This window comes from Callorhinus ursinus, unplaced genomic scaffold (assembly GCF_003265705.2).
Source record: "Callorhinus ursinus isolate GAN/ISIS: 27379988/994484 unplaced genomic scaffold, GSC_fseal_2.0 scaffold85, whole genome shotgun sequence".
Taxonomy (NCBI): domain Eukaryota; kingdom Metazoa; phylum Chordata; class Mammalia; order Carnivora; family Otariidae; genus Callorhinus; species Callorhinus ursinus.
In genome coordinates, this window is record NW_027397147.1 from 1,397,629 (window position 1) to 1,419,887 (window position 22,259).

General features: G+C 40.1%; 1 protein-coding gene and 1 pseudogene across 5 annotated transcripts in view; one reads left to right on the forward strand and one right to left on the reverse strand.

The window, feature by feature from the left end:
• The window catches only part of LOC141371670 (transmembrane protein 180-like), a 47,717-nt gene extending 32,796 nt beyond the window's left edge, over positions 1-14,921 (forward strand). For all 5 annotated transcript variants that reach the window (XM_073887995.1, XM_073887993.1, XM_073887997.1 and 2 more), the window contains one exon: positions 14,789-14,921. In XM_073887995.1, the coding sequence (XP_073744096.1) occupies positions 14,789-14,921 (133 nt within the window). The remainder of the gene's footprint in view (positions 1-14,788) is intronic.
• Positions 14,922-15,036: 115 nt separating this feature from the next.
• LOC112811407 (nucleoside diphosphate kinase A pseudogene) lies at positions 15,037-15,725 on the reverse strand (annotated as a pseudogene).
• Positions 15,726-22,259: the final 6,534 nt, after the last annotated feature.

Here is a 22,259-nt window from a genome sequence, read left to right on the forward strand (position 1 = left end):
CTCAACCAACTGAGCCACCCAGGTGCCCGAGAACTTTCTTGTTTCTTGAGAAAAGCTTGTATTGCTATATATTTTCCTCTTAGGACTGCCTTTGTTGCATCCAAAAGATTTTGAACAGTTGCGTTTTCATTTTCATTTGTTTCCATGAATTTTTTAAATTCTTCTTTAATTTCCTGGTTGACCCATTCATTCTTTAGTAGGATCCTTTTTAGCCTCCATGTATTTGAATTCTTTCCAACTTTCCTCTTGTGGTTGAGTTCGAGTTTCAAAGCATTGTGGTCCGAAAATATGCAGGGAATGATCCTTATCTTTTGGTACTGATTGAGACCTGATTTGTGACCCAGGATGTGATCTCCTCTGGAGAATGTTCCATGTGCACTGTAGACGAATGTGTATTCTGCTGCTTTGGGGTGGAATGTTCTGAATATTTATCTGTGAAGCCCATCTGGTCTCGTGTGTTATTTAAAGCCCTTATTTCCTTGTTGATCTTTTGCTTAAATGCTCTGTCCATTTCAGTAAGGGCAGTGTTAAAGTCTCCTACTACTAGTGTATTATTGTTGATGTGTTTCTTTGATTTTGTTATTAATTGGCTTATATAATTGGCTGCTCCCATGTTAAGGGCATAAATATTTACAATTGTTAGATCTTCTTGTTGGATAGACCCTTTAAGTATGATATAGTGTCCTTCCTCATCTCTTATGTTATTATCTCTTATGTCTCTTATGTCTTTGGTTTAAAATCTAATTTGTCTGATATAAGGATTGCCACCCCAGCTTTCTTTTGATGTCCATTAGTGTGGTTAATGGTCTTCCAACCCCTCACTTTATTTTTTTTCTCTTTAAATTTTTTATTGTTATGTTAATCGCCATACATCATTAGTTTTTTTAAATTTTTTATTGTTATGTTAATCATGATACATTACATCATTAGTTTTTGATGTAGTGTTCCATGATTGTTTGTGCATAATACCCAGTGCTCCACGCAGAACGTGCCCTCTTTAATACCCATCACCAGGCTAACCCATCCCCCCATCCCCCTGCCCTATAGAACCCTCAGTTTGTTTTTCAGAGTCCATCATCTCTCATGGTTTGTCTCCCCCTCCGATTCCCCCCCCTTCATTCTTCCCCTCCTGCTATCTTCTTCTTCTTCTTTATTTCTTAATATATATTGCATTATTTGTTTCAGAGGTACAGATCTGTGATTCAACAGTATTGCACAATTCACAGCACTCACCATAGCACATACCCTCCCCAATGTCTATCACCCAGCCACCCCCTCCCTCCTACCCACCACTCCAGCAACCCTCAGTTTGTTTCCTGAGGTTTAGAATTCCTCATATCAGTGAGGTCATATGATACATGTCTTTCTCTGATTGACTTATTTCACTCAGCAGAACACCCTCCAGTTCCATCCACATCGTTGCAAATCCAACCCCTCACTTTAAATCTGAAGGTGTCTTTGAGTCTAAAATGAGTCTCTTGCAGACAACATATCAATGGGTCTTGTTTTTTTATCCAATTTGATACCCTGTGTCTTTTGATTGGGGCATTTAGTCCATTTACATTCAGGGGAACTATTGAAAGATATGAATTTAGTGCCATTGTATTGCCTGTAAGGTGACTGTTACTGTATATTGTCTCTGTTCCTTTTTGGTCTATGTTACTTTTAGGCTCTCTCTTTGCTTAGAGGACTCCTTTCAATATTTCTTGTAGGGCTGGTTTGGTGACTGCAAATTCTTTTAGTTTCTCTTTGTACTGGAAGCTTTTTATCTCTCCTTCTATTTTCAGTGACAGCCTAGCTGGATATAGTATTCTTGGCTGCATATTTTTTTCATTTAGTACCCTTCAATTCTTTCTTTTTTTTTTTTTTTTAAAGATTTTATTTATTTATTTGAAAGAGAGAGAGAGAGAGGGAGAGAGAGCACAGAGGGAGAGGGAGGAGCAGACTTCCTGATGAGCAGGGAGCCCGATGTGGGGCTCGAATCCAGGATGCTGAGATCATGACCTGAGCTGAAGGCAGACACTTAACAGACTAAGCCACCCAGGTGCTCCCCCTTCAATTATTTCTTTCATAGATTGTGCCTTTGCTGTTGTATCTGAAAAATCATCACTATACCCAAGTCATCCAGATTTTCTCCTGTGTTATCTTCTAGGAGTTTTATAGTTTTGCATTTTACATTTAGGTCTGTGATCTATTGTGAGTTAAGTTTTACATAGGTGTAAGATCTGTGTCTAGATGTTGCATGTAGATGTCCAGTTATTCCAGTATCATGTGTTGAAAAGACTACCTTTTTCTGCATTGTATTGCCTTTGTGCCTTTATCAAAGATTAGCTGATTATATTTATGTGGATCTATTTCTGGCCTCTCCATTGCATTCTATTGATTCTCTTTGCCAATAGCATACTATCTTGATTTTGTAGCTTTATAAAAAAGATTTTATTTATTTATTTGAGAGAGAGACAGAGAGAGCACAATCAGGGGGTGGGCAGAGGGAGAGGGACAAGCAGACTCCCTACTGAGTGGAGAGCCTGATTCAAGACTCGATCCCAGGACCCTGAGTTCATGACCGAGCTGAAGTCAAATGTTTAACTGACTGAGCCACCCAGGCGCTTCTATAGTAAGTCTTGATGTCAGGTAATGTCAGCCCACTGGCTTGGTTCTTCTTCAGTATTGTGTTGGCTATTTTTTATCTTTTGCCTTTCCATATAAACTTTGGAATCAGTTTGTTGATATCCACAAAATAATCTGCTGGGATTTTGATTTGGATTGTGTTAAATATATAGATCAAGTTAGGAGGAGCTGACATCTTGACAATATTGAATCTTCCTATCCATGAACATGGAATATCTTTCCATTTATTTACTTCATTTTGTATTTCTTCCATCAGAGTTTTGTAGTTTTCCTCATATAGATCTTATACATATTTTGTTATATCTATACTTAAAGTCCTTAATTTTTACGATGCTAATATAAATGGTGTTATGTTTTTAATTCCAAATTCCACTTGTTTATCACTGATACATAGGAAAGCAACTGACTTTTGAATATTAGCCTTGTATCTTGCAACCTTGCTATAATTGCTTATTAGTCCCAGGAGATTTTTGTTGTTGATTCTTCTGGATTTTCTACATAGCCAAGGATTTATTTTATTTTATTTATTTTATTTTATTATTTTTTTTAAATTGTTTAAAGATTTTATTTATTTATTTGAGAGAGAGAATGAGATAAAGAGAGAGAGCATGAGAGGGGGGAGGGTCCGAGGGAGAAGCAGACTCTCCACTAAGCAGGGAGCCTGATGCGGGACTCGATCCCAGGACTCCAGGATCATGACCTGAGCCGAAGGCAGTCGCTTAACCAACTGAGCCACTCAGGCGCCCGCCAAGGATTTATTTTTAAAAGTTTTTCTTACACCCCTACCCCCATTTTTTTTTTAATTTTATTTATTTGACAGAGAGAGACACAGCGAGAGAGGGAACACAAGCAGGGGGAGTGAGAGAGGGAGAAGCAGGCCTCCCGCGGAGCAGGGAGCCCAATGCGGGGCTCCATCCCAGGATCCCGGGACCATGACCTGAGCTGAAGGCAGACGCTTAACGACTGAGCCACCCAGGCGCCCCGGGTTTCATTCTTTTCTAACACAAAACACTTAACCATTAAAATAAAAAGAACAATTTTGTGACATCTGAAAATCGTCACGTGTCCTACCAGGAGTACAGAAGCTGTTCATTGGGAAAGACTGCTGTAGATAAAGGAAATCATTGAAAGTTTTTAAGCTGGGGACAGACATTACCTGAATTTTGTTTTAGAACATTCTGGCAGTCACATTAAACAAGGATTGGAGGGGGACAAAAATTAAAGCTTGGTTACTCATTGTTTATTATGTAACAAGTGCTTTGGATACAAAGGTCAATGAAATAGGTTGCTATCACTAAGGAGCATATAATGTAGTAAAGGGAATACACACGAGGACAGATGACTTCAGCATAGAGTGGTAGTTATTATAATTAGAAGTATATAAAAGATATAATGGTGGCTAAAATGCGGGTGTGGTCAAGACTGCCTCAGAAACCAATTCCAGGCTTTACAGAGGAAGATTCTTCAGCTGGGTTTCAATGGAGGTGTTAATACTGTGAACAGAGATTGGAGGTAGCCAGAGAAGGGTAACATGGTACATGTAAAACATGGACATGTAAAATGGCAGGGTATTCATTCAACAAACATTTAGCGAACACTGATTATATATCTATCAGGTCCTGTATAAGCCCTAAAGCACAAAGAGACAAAAGATGCAGCTCCCACTCTGAATAAGCTCGATGTCAATTATAGTGAAAATCATAATGCTATGTGTTAAGTATTATTGAGAGATGTAAACATGGGATGCTGTGTGAGTACACCTAGCTAAACATGTAATTCAGACTGGTAGCAAAGAAGTGATCTCTCAGATGAATTCTGAAAACGTAGTCAGAGTCTGTGCAAGTAGAAAGAGGCATGAGATCATATGACATGCTTGGAGGAACTGCGAATGGTAAAAGAAGGGCTTAAGAAGTGTGGATTTGATTCTAAAAGAAATGGAATATTATTATTATTAAACCAAGGAGTAGTAATATCAGATTTGCTTTTGAAAACAGCACCCTGCAGCGTGGAGAATGGTTTGAAGGGAGGTTAGCTGAATTTCAAAGATAGAACAGTTTGAAGGCCAATGAACTGCTTTTATATGAGAAATGCTGGCGTGGGACTGAACTAAAGCAATGTAACATGGAAGGCAAGCAAGAGATTGACATGAGAGAGATTCAGGAGTTAGAATCAATAGAACTTGGTAATACTTGGTTATAGAGGCATGACTCACAACTGGGTAATTGCGTGTTAAGAAATGAGTTGAGTATACACTGGAAGTGAATGTGGACTGTTCTAGATGGCATTTCTTCTATAGGATTTGAAGGAACTCTTTTCAATCTCAGCTTCTACATCTACTAAGTGAATGTTTTCCACCTGCACTGGGGAAGTTACTTGAAACACAGGTAACATCAAAAGTCTCAAGCAGTGTTGTGGAAGAAAACTATGGTGGCTGGGAAAGGGAGAGGAACAGGATCTGGGGTAGAAAGGACTCAAAGTTCATTCACTGATAAATATGAGAGGATGCTGGAAGAAGGGGTGTATTTAACCTGTGCCCCTTTAAATTTTCTTTGAGAATAGAGGCCCTAAAGTAATGTTTCTCAACCTCATTTCACATTAGAATCACTTAGAGCTTGAAAAAGTCCTGATATCCAGGCCACACCCTAGACCAGTTAAATCAGAATTTCTGGAGGTGAGATCCAGACTTTGGTATTTTTTTCAAGCTTACTAGCTTATTCGATTGTGCAGCCAATGTGGAGAACCTAGAGATTTACTTCCTTGGAAACAGAGGCTCTAGAGATTAATTCTTGTTGACTTGGGCAAAGATATGTTGGCAACCAGACACGTTGGCAAAGTAGTCTCCTGGTCCAGTAAGCATTTTTAGAGGTATGAACTTATTTAGGGCACTCAAGTATCGTTTATCTTTGAGTGATAACATTTGGTATCTGGTGGCCTTACACAGCTATTGGTAATCTGAAAGTGCCTGACTGAAGTCCAGAGGCCAACTGCACACTTAATAGGATATGGTTAGGTGATCAGAGAGTGCTTTGGGATTCATGGTATATGAATTTAGCAAATGTCTATTTGGAATAAATTTCATGCTTGTAAGAGAGTTTTCTGATTAATACTTTACTGTTACCATATGCAGATCTGTATGGTTCAGGGGTATTATTCTTGCCGCTGCCATTTTTGAAAAATGGTCTGTGATTTCTTTTTTTTTAATTTTTTTTAAAGATTTTATTTATTTGAGAGAGAGAATGAGATAGAGAGCATGAGAGAGGGGAGGGTCAGAGGGAGAAGCAGACTCCTGGCTGAGCAGGGAGCCCTATGTGGGACTCGATCCCGGGACTCCAGGATCATGACCTGAGCTGAAGGCAGTCGCTCAACCGACTGAGCCACCCAGGCGCCTGGTCTGTGATTTCTTGATACAGTTAGAGAAATGTTGGTTCTAAGGGGTATATTATTTTACTAAGTTTAATAGATCTAATTTCTTCCCTCCCCCTTTTTTTTTGGTAAAATAGAGCATCTTTTTAAAAAATTTATTTATTAATTTGAGAGAGAGAGAGAGGCAGAGCACAGAGGAGAGTGAGAGGGAGAAGCAGAAGTCCCAACATGGGGCTCAGTCCCAGGACCATGGGATCATGACCTGAGCCGAAGGCAGATGCTTAGCTGACTGAGCCACCCAGGCGCCCTGATCTATTTTCTTCTTATTGACCCAAGGATATACTACTCAGTAGCCTATAAATGTAATGGTTAGTTAATGGTTAATGGAGATTCATAAATGGGGTACTTGGGCAAGAAAACCAATGTGTAATCTCTTCTAATTATAGGGGATAAGGTACTTTATGTCATAATATTGGAAAATGATTATCTTAATTATTTTATACATGTAACTTCTATGAAAAATGCAGCAAAGTCCACACTTTTCACAAAAAAATATGACAGTGAAATTCTAGTATATTATAGAAAAAAGGCTACTCCTCCTATTTGGCCAATTAAGCATGCTTGCATTCTTTTGTCAGCAAACATTTGTGGAGTACCTAGTAGGTGTTAGCACTGAGCTGGGAATTGAGATACAAAGAGTCGTGAGGCATGATGCTTTTTTGTCCTTCAGAACTCACATGGCATTAGTGGTGAGGCAGACTGGAAACAGAAAGTCTAGTACAACGAGCTAAATCCAAGGTTGAGATAAGCAGAATGCAAGAGGAGCCCAAGCTGGGCACTCGGCTGCTTGTTACAGGATGCACTGCACTGCACACTCCATGTGGTAGCACTGTCTGATAGTCCTGGCCAAATTCTTGCTGCTTGATGAGACATTCTGGAATAGAAAGATGAATTTCCCCAGTAGTCAAAATCTGCCAATTTATTTGTTGAATTACAGTTGTCATCTGTGGATACTCTGCAGGAAACTCAAAATACATTACTTTAAAAATACTCTTCTAGATCAGTCTGCTATATATTCAAGTGTGTTTTTTCTAAAGATTATTTATTTATTTGAGAGAGAGAAAGAGAAAGTGAGAGTGAGAGAGCATGAATGGGAGAAGGGGCAGAGGGAGAAGCAGACTCCCCACTGAGCAGGGAGCCCGATGCAGGTCTCCATCCCAGGACCCGGAGATCATAACCTGAGCCGAAGGCAGATGCTTAACCAACTGCACCATCCAGGCGCCCCCCAAGTGTGTTTTTAAATGTTGTAAATGCAGCTTTCCCTTTACTTCTCTTTTGTCTGAAAGCCTCACAATACTTCAAAAGTTATACTTGCAACAAAAGTTTAGAAACATGACTTTTCTCTTAATGATGTAGTAAACAATACAGTCTTAAACTCCAGCAAAGAAGCAGATCAAAAATGAACTGCTTCAGGGTGAATAATTGACAAATAACAAATAACCTCAAGACTTTGTCTTTTAAGCAATAAAAATATTCTTGGTATTTAATTATATGTTGCTAATCATTAAAATCAATTCTAAAGCTGTTTTTTGAAAATAAGTGCTTTCTATAGTGATTTACTATAGTGATTTACTATAGCAACAGCCTGGAAATTCTCAGGCAACAACTCTCTTCTGCTTGTTTAATGATTTCTGTTTCATATTAGGACTAAATCGGTGGTTTTATTCAGTACTAAAGATTAGGTTATCTAGACTAGAAATGAGATAGTCTTACATATTATACTTGGTGCTGGTGGATTTTGTTCTTTCAAGCTATCAATTCAATATCAGGCTGTTGATTCTCCTGTAGTTCTGAAATACTTATTATAAATTCCTTGATTAATATTTTTACATACTCTTGACCTGTGAAGCCATTGTTGTGTAGAGCTTTGAATAGGAAAAACAAACAAACAACCCCTTCTCTGAAGAGCTCATGCGCTTACTATAGGGTCACTGGAAAAGCAAGAAATAGTCAGTAGTTAGGACACTCCTTCTATTCAGAGCCTCAAATTTTAAGATATGACTTCTTCTCCCTCCCCCATCACTGTCTATTTGGGAAGATAGGATTAAAAACATAGGGGCGCCTGGGTGGCTCAGTCGTTAAGCATCCGCCTTTGGCTCAGGTCATGATCCCAGGGTCCTGGGATCGAGCCCCGCATCGGGCTTTCTGCTTGGCAGGGAGCCTGCTTCTCCTTGTCCCTCTGCCTGCCGCTCTGCCTACCTGTGCTTTCTCTCTCTCTCTCTCTGTCAAATAAATAAATAAAATCTTTTAAAAAACATATACAAGGGGCGCCTGGGTGGCTCAGTTGTTAAGCGTCTGCCTTCGGCTCAGGTCATGATCCCAGGGTCCTGGGATCGAGCCCCGCATCGGGCTCCCTGCTCGGTGGGAAGCCTGCTTCTCCCTCTCCCACTCCCCCTGCTTGTGTTCCTTCTCTGGCTGTGTGTCTCTCTCTGTCAAATAAATAAATAAAATCTTAAAAAATATACAAAATATTACAGCTGCAAAGAAGTGTGTACATATAAGCAATACATCTGTTGGGGTTGCTAGAATAAATATTGAGATAATCAGTGTTTAACAATGTTCTATACTAAGTCCATTTGCCAAGTATCATGAACAGGAGCCCTTGTACCATTCCAAATTAAAAACATTTGGCCGAAAAGATTATGATTGAGGCTAACTCAGTTTACTAATGATGTGTCAGAAATGGGGTTGTGATGTAAGCTTATGTGGAGGAAACTATCCACAAGTTCATAGGACCACAATAATATATATCCTGTGTTTTACTGTGGAATTACCAATGATGATGATTTCTTCCCCATTGTTCATGTCTTTCTTCTGTATATAAGGTGATAATGTTCCATTGCAAGGGAACCACCCGAGGACAAGATTATGTCCAAAGGAGGAGATAATCAATCTCAGGATTTGTTTTGTTTTTTGTTTGTTTGTTTTTTGAGAAATATTATACGGTTGTTTGTTTCCAGTTAGTCTTTAGAAGACTAAGTGAAAACATTAACAATATCTCCAACCTCTCACAAAGAAAAGCAGGTGTATAGACAGTTAGATTCTTACATTTCCTTTTCAGCAATGTGATCATATCAAGCTGCTAGTGATCTTGGTATTTGTTATAGGTCCTGGCTTTTCATTGAAACCTTCTGAATTCATTTTCACAGAAATTATATGACTATTCTTTTTTTTTTTTTTAAAGATTTTTTATTTATTTGGGAGAGAAAGACTGAGTGAGAGAGACAGTACAGGAACAGGGGCAGAGGGAGAGGGAGAAGCAGACTCCCCGCTGAGCAAGGAGCCTGACGCTGGGCTCAATCCCAGGACCCCGGGATCATGACCTGAGCCGAAGGCAGACGCTTAACCGACTGAGCCACTCAGGTGCCCCAGTATATGACTATTCTTTAATTTTTTTTTTCTGGGGTGCCTGGGTAGCTCAGTCAGTTAAGCATCTGACTCTTGAATTTGGCTCAGGTCATGATCTCAAGGTGGTGAGATTGAGCCCCTTGACATGGAAAGAAGTATTTGAGCTGAGTTCTGAAGAATAAGTAGGCACTAACTAGAAGGCCTCTGCCTAGAATCATATGCAAAACCTCCAACCATCACTACCTCCTCCTCTAAAAGCCATAGCTGGGAATGTATGTCCTTGGTGCTCTGGACTGGACTACATTGGTTAGGAAGGGCCACCCCTTCCACCAGGCCACCCCTGCTCCAGCAGACCACCCTTCATCTTGAGTCCTACTCAGTCCACGAAGTGATTGATTATGACCTACCGACCCATTGTTCTTGTGCTGCTACTTTCTGGGCTCTGAGACAAACACAGAGGCTTGGGTCACAGGATGGGCCATCCAACACATACCAACTGTAGCCTCTGGAAGTAACAGATCCACCAAGGGTGCCAATATGAAATATGGTGTCACCTCTGCTCCACCCAAACTATCAGTGGAAAACCTCATTTCTGGGGGCATGTAGTGTTTTGTCTTCCCTGTATTCCTTCTTTCCTTTAAGAAAAATCCTCTCCCTTCTTCCCTCTCCAACTAACTACCCAACTCCCACCTCCCTTCTCTCTCTCTCCCTTTCCCTCTGCCCCTCCCCCTGTGTACACACACATTCTCTCAAATAAATAAATCTTTAAAAAATGTGTTTTTTCCTTCTCATAAATGCATATTATAAATACCACTTTCTCTTGTTGAGATCTTTAGTTCAGATCTAGATAAAAACCTTAGTTCCAAACTTACTAGCTGTGGAACTTTGGGCAACTCAACCTGGTTAAGCCTTAGTGTCTTCTTCAGGGTTATTGTGAAAATCTGTAGCAATGACAGAAAAGTGTCAAACAGGGCCAGGCACATAGTAAACATGTAATCCATGTGACACCATCATTATTCTTACAAGGGTCTCATCAGACTGACCCTAGAAAGGAGAAGTTCCCTTCCTATTCTTGAGGTAGCAACAGATTATATGAACTCAAAGTTTCCCATCCTTAATTCAAAAGCATCTGTACTGCCACAAAATAATATTATTGTTTAGCAAGTATAAGCTAAGGCAAGAAAATGAAGAAAAAGACCCCAAACAGCAATATTTTAGAACGTTATAACCTGCGGGTAGGTGTTTTTTCTTTTTGAAAGCAGAACATTATGAGAGAAAATTGGGTGCAAAAATTTTTCCCATAAGCAAGATATGCGATTGCTATTATTATTATAAGATTATATTATATATAATATATAAATATATATATTTATAAAAATAAAATATATAATATATAAATATATTATATTATAATATTTGTTTATTGTTTCTGCCTCCACTACAATGTATGCTTTGTTGATGATAAGGATCGTTGATTTATTTACTCTATATTGCAAGCACCTAAAACAGTAAGTGTGCAGTAAATATTTATTGATTGAGCAAAATTATAAGTGGAGCTTAGGAATTATTTTTCTACCAGAGATTCACTCAAAAATGTGAAGGTTGGAAAGCATAAAAAGCCCAACTGGTCAATAGTTTCAACCATATCCAGGTAGAGGGAACATAATGTGAGAGAGGAAAAGAAATTCCCTAAATCCTGGACATCTTTCCCAGATTAGAATTACATTTTAAGAGAAAGAAGGAATCTTAAGGAGCAGAAAGACCAGGGAGATTTTTTTGAAGAGCATCAAATGATTTCAACAAAGTAGTGGGGAAATGGCCTCTGCTTTGGAGCACATGAAACATTAAAATGGTTGCAGTTTCAGTAATAATAACAAGGTATGCCCAAAAGCACTAGGTCTTAAACCACAGCAAGGTAGTTATCAAATCACCCTACTCATTTAAATGTTCATCCCCCTGCCTTTCCTTGAGCTTCTAGCCTAAAGCTTTCTCTCTGCAGTATTGGTCACGTGCTCACAGGAGGCTTTGCCTCTGCAGATTACCACAGGAGTTCCGCATGCGCCCTTTCACCATGGTAAAAAGAGAAAAAGACGGTTCTGTCTTGGAGATCGAATATCTCCTGGAGAGAACCCTTGGCGGGTGGAATCCAATTTCTTGATATTTCTGAAACTGGGATCTGTTATAACTAGAAAATGCCAAAGGGTAATGGGCTCCTGCTGCTAACGAAACACTCAGATAAAAATGCACTGGAGTGCCTCAGCCAAGCACAAACCAGTCTTTTCATAAAACACTGGGCTTCTGAGGACATATTGTAGTAATTCCGTGTCCAGCAGCTCATGGTCATGGCCCTGTGGTTCTTTTCCCCTTTAAAGGTCTTGATTAGGCCAATTCCTTTCTTCTTTGTGTTTGAGAAATGTGGATTTAGGCTGCTTCAAACTGGAACTTGGGTTTCTATTACTTTGTTGGCATCTTGCACCCATTGTCAATCCAGTTCTCTCATCTGGTCTGTCTTGTGGTTCCAGTCAGTGAACAGCCAAAGGTCGTGAGACAGGCATATGCGCACCTACAACATCACTTTCAAAAGTACAACCATGACCTTGTCTTCTCATTCTCAAAAATCTGTGCTCAGCTGTTTCAAACCTCCTGTGTCCTTGTTAGTAATGGCCAATTAGAAATCACTGAATCCTTTCCCTATAATGGTCAGAGGCTGCCAATTTATGGTAATTTGGACATAAGTGCCAATGGGAAAGGTACATTATTCAAGCTACTTTGGCTGTGACAGAAACCCAGTGCAGGCTAGCTGAAATAAAAAAGGAACTTGCCAGCTCTTATAACTGAAAAGTCAGGCAGAGGCAGATCTGGGTAAGTACTCAGATTACGATAGGAACCTGTTTTCTCTGTCCCCAACTTTCCTTCTGTATAGAGTGCAGCCTTTTACCACATGGCAGCAAGGTAACTCCAGGCTTACTTGGGCCCAACAGTCCAAGATCCTAAAGGAAACATGTACATTTCTCTCAGTAGCACAGCAAAAGTCCCCCAGTGGACCCTGAAAAGCTTTCTGTAAGGCACATACCCATCCCTGACTCAGTAGTTGTAGCCTGAGGCTGGAGTTCTGACTAGGTCTGGGCATGTGCCTGAACTTCAGGGTGGGAGTTGGGTGGTCAGTTGGGGAGGGAAGAAGGGAGAGGATTTTTTTCTTAAAGGAAAGAAGGAATACAGGGAAGAAAAAACACTACATGCCCCCAGAAATGAGGTTTTCCACTGATAGTTTGGGTGGAGCAGAGGTGACACCATATTTCATATTGGCACCCTTGGTGGATCTGTTACTTCCAGAGGCTACAGTTGGTATGTGTTGGATGGCCCATCCTGTGACCCAAGCCTCTGTGTTTGTCTCAGAGCCCAGAAAGTAGCAGCACAAGAACAATGGGTCGGTAGGTCATAATCAATCACTTCGTGGACTGAGTAGGACTCAAGATGAAGGGTGGTCTGCTGGAGCAGGGGTGGCCTGGTGGAAGGGGTGGCCCTTCCTAACCAATGTAGTCCAGTCCAGAGCACCAAGGACATACATTCCCAGCTATGGCTTTTAGAGGAGGAGGTAGTGATGGTTGGAGGTTTTGCATATGATTCTAGGCAGAGGCCTTCTAGTTAGTGCCTACTCATTCTTCAGAACTCAGCTCAAATACTGCTTCCCCAGGGGAGCCTTTTCTGGACTCCACTTGCCAAGAGTAGGCCAGACCCTCTGGCTATGTGCTCCTATCTAATACCTTGTGTTTTCCATCACAGCACTTAATGCACTTAATGCAGTGACCTTTTATTTTTTTATGATTTTATTTATTTGAGAGAGAGAGAGAGGAGAGAGGGGAGAGCATAGAGGAAGAGTGAGAGGGAGAAGCAGACTCGCCGCTGAGCAGAGAGCCCAATGTGGGGCTCAATCCCAGGACCCTGAGATCATGACCTGAGCTGAAGGGAGATACTTAACAGACTGAGCCACCCAGGCACCCCTAATGCAGTGATTTTATGTTGCCATATGTAAATCACTCTTATCTGTGATTGCTTGATAAGTATCTAGCTCCTGCACTAGGAGGTGAGTTTCTTGAGGGTGGGAACTATTGAATACCCAGTACTTATTAGCCCATTGTCAGCATATTAATAATCACACAGTACCTCTTTTTTTTTTAAGATGAATGAATGATACCTAATTTCTGGTAATAGTGACTGATTTTTGTATGAAAATGTAACAAACTGCCTCTTCTTCTTCCTAAACTATCACATAGTTTGAACTTTTCACTTATTTCCTCACTTGCCTAAATGAATGAGGTGATATTTTAGGTAGCCTAGGTGACCAAAAAGCAGCAGCAGACTGGATAGTCAGCACCCAAATAATCAGGAGTCCTCTTTTACTATATACGATTTAAATGAAAAAAATATATCAGGAACATAATCAAAAGTCATAGAAATCTGAAGCTTAGTGAAGTTCTTGGCAGAAAACCAGGACATGCTACTCCTGAATATCACTGTTAACTACAGTTTCCTCTTGTAACCTCTAATTATGTTGAAGAATAATAATAAGTTTAGTAATAAAAATGAATGCCAAGTTCCCACCATTTTGTTTAAAACATGTCAGAAAGGGGCCCCTGGGTTGTTAAGTGTCCAACTCTTGGTTTTGGCTCAGGTCATGATCTCATGGGTCGTGAGATCTTGCCCTGCATGGGGCTCTGCACTCAGCGGGGAATCTGCTTGAGTATTCTCTCCCTCTTCCCCTCCCCCTACTTATGCATGCTCGCGCATGTACTCTCTCTCTAAAATAAATAAATCTTTAGGGGCGCCTGGGTGGCTCAGTTGGTTAAGCGACTGCCTTCAGCTCAGGTCATGATCCTGGAGTCCTGGGATCGAGTCCCGCATCGGGCTCCCTGCTCAGCGGGGAGTCTGCTTCTCCCTCTGACCTTCTTCCCTCTCGTGCTCTCTATCTCTCATTCTCTCTCTCAAATAAATAAATAAAATCTTTAAAAAAAATAAATCTTTAAAACCTGTTGGATGGTAATTTTAAGCCTGGAGTATTATGAGCATGTAGATGTATATACCTATGCATTATACCTCACCTCCGCCCGCCTTCCTCCCATGTACCATGTGTATGTGTGTGTGTGTGTGTGTGTGTGTGGTCCTTCAGGCTTTATGATCACAGGCTTATATGTCAGCCTCCTCTGGTATGGGCAACTGAAAGGTAGGGATTATTCAATTATTCAAAAAAATCCAGATTATTTAATAACATTTCTGTTACTTTTTTAAAAAGCAAAACTGTTCTGAAACTTTTTGTTATGTAGCTTTGAATTAATAAGAAACCACTAGAGAAACTAATTATGTTTTAAATCTTTTTCTCTTTCCCTAGTACAATTTTAGATCTTCATGATGCTATGTTTAATTCGATTTGCCTGGTCCCCCTGGGCACTGCAGTAATTCAGATTCTGGTTTGGAGCCCATTCTCACTCAGGAACAAGACAGACTACACAGGGGCTCTTTAAGGCCAATGCTGGCTATCATGAGAGTCAAACATAACTTCAGTTGTTTATCTGTTCTGATAGAGTTTACATTATACCAGAAGGCAAAACTGTTCTTTTTTTTGGGGGGGGGGGGATGAAACATTTTAATCTGATAGTAGCACATAATACTGTACAGGGAGCACTCCCAGCTCCAGAGTTCCCCTCCAGGTTATAAGGAAGTTCTCAAAAATAAGTGGATTTCCGAGAGCCTGGCCCCCTGCTTGTGGGAGGGAGCAGGAATGGAATGAACAAAGCAGTGAGGTCTGCTCTCTCGTCACTCATCACTCGTAGATCCAGCTCTGAGCACAGCTCTTGTAATCCACCAGCTCTTCAGGCTGGAACCACAAGCCGATCTCCTTGTCTGCACTCTCCACAGAGTCGCTGCCATGGATAATGTTCCTGCCAACTTGGATGCAAAAGTCCCCACGGATGGTGCCAGGCTTGGAGTCCGCAGGGTTGGTCTCCCCGAGCATCACTCGGCCTGTCTTCACCACATTCAGGCCCTCCCAGACCATGGCAACCACAGGCCCTATCTGCATGTACTTCACCAGGCCAGCAAAGAACGGACGGTCCTTCAGGTCAATGTAGTGCTCCTTGAGAAGGCCTTCGGAAGCCTGAATTAATTTCATAGCAACGAGGCGGAATCCCTTTTGCTCAAAACGCTTGATGATCTCTCCCACAAGGCTGCGCTGGACCCCATCAGGCTTGATGGCAATGAAGGTGCGTTCACTGTTGGCCATGGTCCCCTCCAGCGGCTCCGGCTGCAACTCCTCCAGGGGCTGCCGGCACCGGAAACATCCAAAACTGTTCTTTATAACCTCTAATTTGTTTAGAAAACAAAACAGAGAACACAAAAAAATCTAACATGTTTTAGGACATTTTGACTATAATAATAAACTTAATAAGAAAGTTAAATATGAGTTAAGTCCTCTCTGTTGGCTGTTTCCAAGTGGTCTTGTGGCCTGGTCACAACCTGTTATTCCTCACCCTTGAATCACTCCGTGAGCTGGTTTGGTTTCCCGGAGTCCACCTGACTGTTCATGCCACTTCCTTTTATTTTAAGCCCTATACTGCTTCATCAGCTGGTCGTATTAGTGAAGACATCATTTTTTTTCTTTCCATTAAGTAATACCATATCACCATCATCTGTAGATTCCCCTGTGACTGATAGTGGTCAAATCTGGGGGATTCAGGGACCGGTGTAAGAGAACCATATACCCAGATTTATACTGCTCAGGGTCTTAGGCACAGAGCTTTTAGTTATGAAGAAACAGGAATTCAACTTCAGCTATCTTAAATAAAGAGGTTTCTTGTAAGGATCCAGTAGGCAAATTCATAGGCATGGGGGACAGGACATAAAATAGAATTGAATCATAGAAGGACTAGAGTGAGAAAGGCAAGAGCTGAGGTAGCTTTCTCTGCCTCTGACATCTTTATTTCACTATTCCCTCACTCTCAATCTCTCTCTCTCTCTCTCACACACACGCACAGACACACACACACACACACACACACACACTCACACACTCAAACATACACTGAACTGAGCGCCAGAGCTTTCAGGTTAGTTGCTTGCTCTCATTTAACTGACTCAGACTCTGTGTTCCTATTGGATTCTTTTTTAAAAAGTTTTATTTACTTATTTATTGTTAAGTAATCACTACACCCACAGTGGGTCTCGAACTCACAACCCTGAGATCAAGAGTTGCATGTTCTTCCCAGCCAGGCACCCCTGTTAGATTCTCTTACCCAAGAACAGTCATTGCTTAGCATGACATGTTGTTTATATTGGTGTGCTGAAGATGCTTGACAACTGGCTCTCTGAAAAAAAAAAAGATGTATACATATATACATATATAACTTTATTATACATTTTACTAATAAAAAGGATGTGTAGCATATGACTTGCAAATAATACAATATACCTACTCCTTATTGTAAATTTCATACACCTATAATTTCAGTGTGACTTGTTATTTCTTTTTTTTTTATTTCTTAAAATTCCACTGTTAGTCTTTATAATTAACAGTAGTCATGAAATCAAGACTATGAAAAAGCTTGATTACTAGTCAGTTCAACAAAGAACTCAGGTATGTCATAGACCAAGGAGTATAGTTACAACCTAAATGTTGTTTTATATTTTTGTTTATGTTAACTAGTAAGACAAAACTGAAATAATAAAAACATACTTCTGAACTTTACTTGATCATTAATGATGTGAGCAACTTCTCTGATTGACTGATAATAGGTTTTGAATACTAGAAAGAATATGTCCTCAATTTCCCGTGCTTTTCACAGTGTAACAGCTATACACATGACAGTTTTGAGTTTTATCTGCATTATTTTATTTTAAGATTTTATTTTATTTTATTTTGACAGAGAGAGATACAACAAGAGAGGGAACATAGGCAGGGGGAGTGGGAGAGAGAGAGGCAGGCTCTCCATGGAGCAGGGAGCCCTATACGGGACTTGATCCCAGGATCCCGGGCTCATGAACTGAGCTGAAGGCAGACGCTTAATGACTGAGCCACCCAGGCACCCCTTGTCTGCATTATTAACATTTTCTTTACTTGTTTCTTAAGTCTAGACCAGAGGTTGGCAAACTATAGACTGTGGGCCAAATCCAACCTATGGTCTCTTTCTGTACAGTCTGAGATATAAGAAAAATTTTTGCATTTTTAGAGGCTTGTTAAATAATTATTGTGTAACAGGAACTGTTTGTGACTCACAAGCTGAAAATATCTGGCTCTTTTTTTTTTTTTTTAAGATTTTATTTTATTTGAGAGAGTGAGAGAGAGAGCATGAGCAGGGGGGAGGGGCACAGAGAGAGGGAGAAGCAGACTCCCCACCGAGCAGGGAGCCCAACACGGGACTCCATCCCTGGACCCCAAGATCATGACCTGAGCTGACATTTAACTGATTGAGCCACCCAGGCGCCCCTATCTGGCTCTTTATAGAAAAAGTTTGCCAACCCTTGGTCTAGATAATCAACAAAACAAAACAATAATATATGCTGATTTCCATGGTATAAGTAAATCTGTTATGGCTAACTTCAGGCTATAAATGTGATATTACTGAATACAGATTTGGGGGAAGTGATGCTCAGTAACATACCATTATAAGATAAAAACAAAAACAAAATCAGAGAGGGAGACAAACCATGAGAGACTCTGGACTCTGGGAAACAAACTGAAGGTTACAGAAGGGAGGGGGTGGAGGGAAGGGGTAGCCGGGTGATGAGTATTAAGGAGGGCATGTGTTGTGATGAGCACTGGGTGTTATATGCAACTAATGAATCACTGAACACTACATCAAAAACTAATGACGGGGGCACCTGGGTGACTCAGTTGTTAAGCGTCTACCTTCGGCTCAAGTCATGATCCCAGGGTCCTGGGATCGAGCCCCACATCGGGCTCCCTGCTCGGCGGGGAGCCTGCTTCTCCCTCTCCCACTCCCCCTGCTTGTGTTCCCTCTCTCGCTATCTCTCTCTCTGTCAAATAAATAAATAAAATTAAAAAAAAAACAACTAATGACATACTATATGTTGGCTAACTGAACATAATTAAAAAAAATAAAAAAGTATAAAAACCAGCTTAAAAAATAATCATAATACCAGATGTACATGCTGTATCACCATACAGATATAGCAGACATTGATTACATTAAAAGCATAAGTAATAGTAAAATATAGTAATGAGAAAGTAATGTTTTGAGTACTTACCACTTTTGTTTTTAATATCATTTCCTTAATCATAAACTTACATTATTTATTTTTTAATAATTGCTATGTTTAAAAACCAGCTTGAGGAATTCCTGAAAAGTTGACAAGTTTCTCACCAGCCAGGATGAGCAGGCTCCAGCATACCACTGGGTGCACATCATAAGAGTACTCACTGGGTTGCTACTACTTGGTCTGTGGGTAGATGTTCAGTAAGTAGTGGAAGGAACGTAGGTAGAGTAAGCCTGATTCATATGCTGAGTTCTCTGATCCAAGCCAGCATACTGCAGTAAGAGAATTCAAAATGGTATGTTTCCTGAATTTGTTTTCATTTTGTTTACCCCAAAATCAGCAAAGTTCTTTTAGGGCCTGGAGATAGGGAAAACTAGGGATGGGGATGGTGACTGTATTATTTTCCAATCCTGAAATGGGGAGCTAAAGATGGTGAAGAAGTTTGGACTTGTGCAAACTTTAATATGCCCCATGAGGAAAGAATCAGTGAACTTCAAGATATGTCAATAGAAATTACTCAAGCTCAAACACAAAGAGAGTGAGGAAAAAAAAGAATAGAGCACCCAAGAGATTTAGGACAATACAAAATAGTCAAACATACTTTTTAATGGAATTCCTCCCACCCCAAAAGAAAATGGAACAGGTTAGAAGAAATATTTGAAGAGACAATAGCCAAGAATTTTCAAAAAAATAATGAAAGACATCAAACCCAGAAGCTAAAGCTCTAAGTAGCTCAGAGAACCAGGAAAAAACCAGGATTAATATTAAAAACCCAACCAACCATACGAAACAAAAAACACCTAGACACATCATATGCAAACTGATGAAAACCAAAGATAAAAATAAACCACTGATGGTAGCCAGAGAAATAAGATACATTACATGGAGAGGAACAAAAATTGGATTAGCAGCACACTTTTCATCAGAAACAATGCAAGACAGAAGACAATGTAATGACATCTTCAAAATGTTGAAAGGAAAAAAACTCATCAACTTAAAATTTTATAAACAATGCAAATATCTTTAAAAATTAGGGTAAAATCAAGACTTTCAGGCAAACAAAAGGCTGAAAAAATTACCAGCAGATTTGCATTACATAAAGTATTCAAGGAAGTTACCAGATGGAAACTTGGGTCTACACCAAGGAATAAAGATCTCTAGAAATGGTTAAAATGAAGGTAAATATAAAAACCTTCTTTTGCTTATTTTTAATCACTTTAACAGGTGACTGAGGATCACTTGTATCTTGCTGGTGAAAATGTAAAGTGGTACCACCACTTTGAAATACATTTTGGCAGTTTCTTATAAAACTAAACATGGAATTACCATGAAACATAGTAATTGCACTTTGGGGCATTTATCCCAGAGAAACGAAAACTTGTATTTACACAGTAACCTGTAAATGAATATTCATAACAACTGGATTCATAACAGCCAAAAACTAGAACAGCTTAATGGTTAAAGAACTAGGACAAATTAATGGTTAAACAAACTATGATACATATAAACCATGGAATACTACTCAACAATAAAAATGAACAAACTATTGATATACACATCAACTTGGGGGATTCTCCAGGGAATTATACCAAATGAAAAATCCAATCACAGAAGGTTATATACCATACGATTCCTATTATATAACATTTGTTGAAATGAGGCAGACACTTAACAGAGGACAGATAAATGGTGGCCAGAGATTTAAGATGGGAGTGGGAAGGGTTAGAGATGAGTGTGGTTATAAAGGGCAACACAAGCAATCCTTGCGGTGATGGAATTGTTCTGTATCTTGACTGTGGTGGTGGATACATGAACCTACATGTGATAAAACTGTATGGAACTAACACCCACACATGTAAGTAAAACTCTGGAAATCTGTGTCAAAATCCTGGTTGTGATAATATGCTATAGTTTATAAGACGTTACCATTAGGGTAAAATGGGTAAAGATTACATGGGATAACTCTGTGCTCTTTCTTACTACAGCATGTGAATCCACAATTATCGCCACAAAATTTTCAAAACAAGATAATTGACTATATAAAATAAAATAGCAGCAGTGTAGGGGCCCCTGGGTGGCTCTGTTGGTTGAGAGACTGACTCTTGGTTTTGGCTCAGGTCATGATCTTGGGGTCTTGAAATCAAGCCCCACATCCGCTCCGCCTAGCACAGAATCTGCTTGAGATTCTCTCTCTCCCTCTCTCTCGGCTCCTCTCCCTGCTCGCGCACACACCCTCTCTCTCTAGAATAAATAAATAGGGGAGCCTGGGTGGCTCAGTCGTTAAGTGTCTGCCTTCAGCTCAGGTCATGATCCCAGGGTCCTGGGATCGAGCCCCACATCGGGCTCCCTGCTCTGCCGGAAGCCTGCTTCTCCCTCTCCCACTTCCCCTGCTTGTGTTCCCTCTCTCACTCTCTCTCTGTCAAATAAATAAATAAAATCTTTAAAAAAAAATAATAAAATAAATAAGTAAATATTTATTGCAGCATTATTTACATAACCAACACATGGAAACAACCTAAGTGTCCAAAGATAGATGAATGAATAAAGAAGTTGTAATGTGTGTGTGTGTGTGTGTGTGTATGCAATGGAATTTAGCCATAAAAAGAAGAAAATCTTACCATTTGTGACAATACAGATGGACCTTGAGGGCATTATGCTAAGTGAGCTAAGTCAGGGAAACAGAAATACTATATGATCTTACTTATAAGTAGACTCGAACAAACAAACAAAAAACCAACAACCAAAAAAACCCCAAACCAAAACAAAACTCACAGAAAAAGGTCAGATTTGTGGTTACCAGAGGCAGGGGAAGGAGAGGGGGAAGGTGATCAAAAGGCACAACTTTCCAGTTATAAGTAAGTACTGAGGATGTAATGTACAACATGATGATTATAGTTAACACCGCTGGATGGTATATTTGAAAGTTAAGAGAGTAAATCCTAAGAGTTCTCATACAAGGAAAAAAAAACATTTTATTTTTTTTCTTTTTGTATTTATATGAGGTGATGGATGTTAATTAAACTTATTGTGGTCATGATTAGACAAGAGATGTAAGCCAAGTCATTATGCTACATACCTTAAACTTACACAGTGCTGGGGTGCCTGGGTGGTTCAGTCGTTAAGCATCTGCCTTTGGCTTCTGGAAAGGGTAAAACCATCGGGGCAGCAAACACATTAGTGATTGCCAGGATCTAAGGTGGGGAGAGAGGTTGACAACAAGGGATGCTGGGAATTTTTTTTAGGGAATGGAAATATTCTGTATTTTGATTGACAAATGCATAATTGTATGCATTTGTCAAAACTCAAATTGTACACTACAGAGGGTGAATTACCTGACTTAAAAAATATTTAAAGACCACAGAAATTGTTTTCATTTTAGTTTTGGGAGATTGTCCTGAAGTGATTACACCAATGCCATTTGACTTGCTATCTAGAAATGTCATTTTCGGGGCACCTGGGTGGCTCAGTCGCTTAAGCGTCCAACTCTTGATTTCGGCTCAGGTCATGATCTCAGGGTCATGGGAGTGAGCCCCGTGTCTGGCTCCTAGCTGGGTGTGCAGTCTGCTTGGGATTCTCTCCCTCTCCGTCTC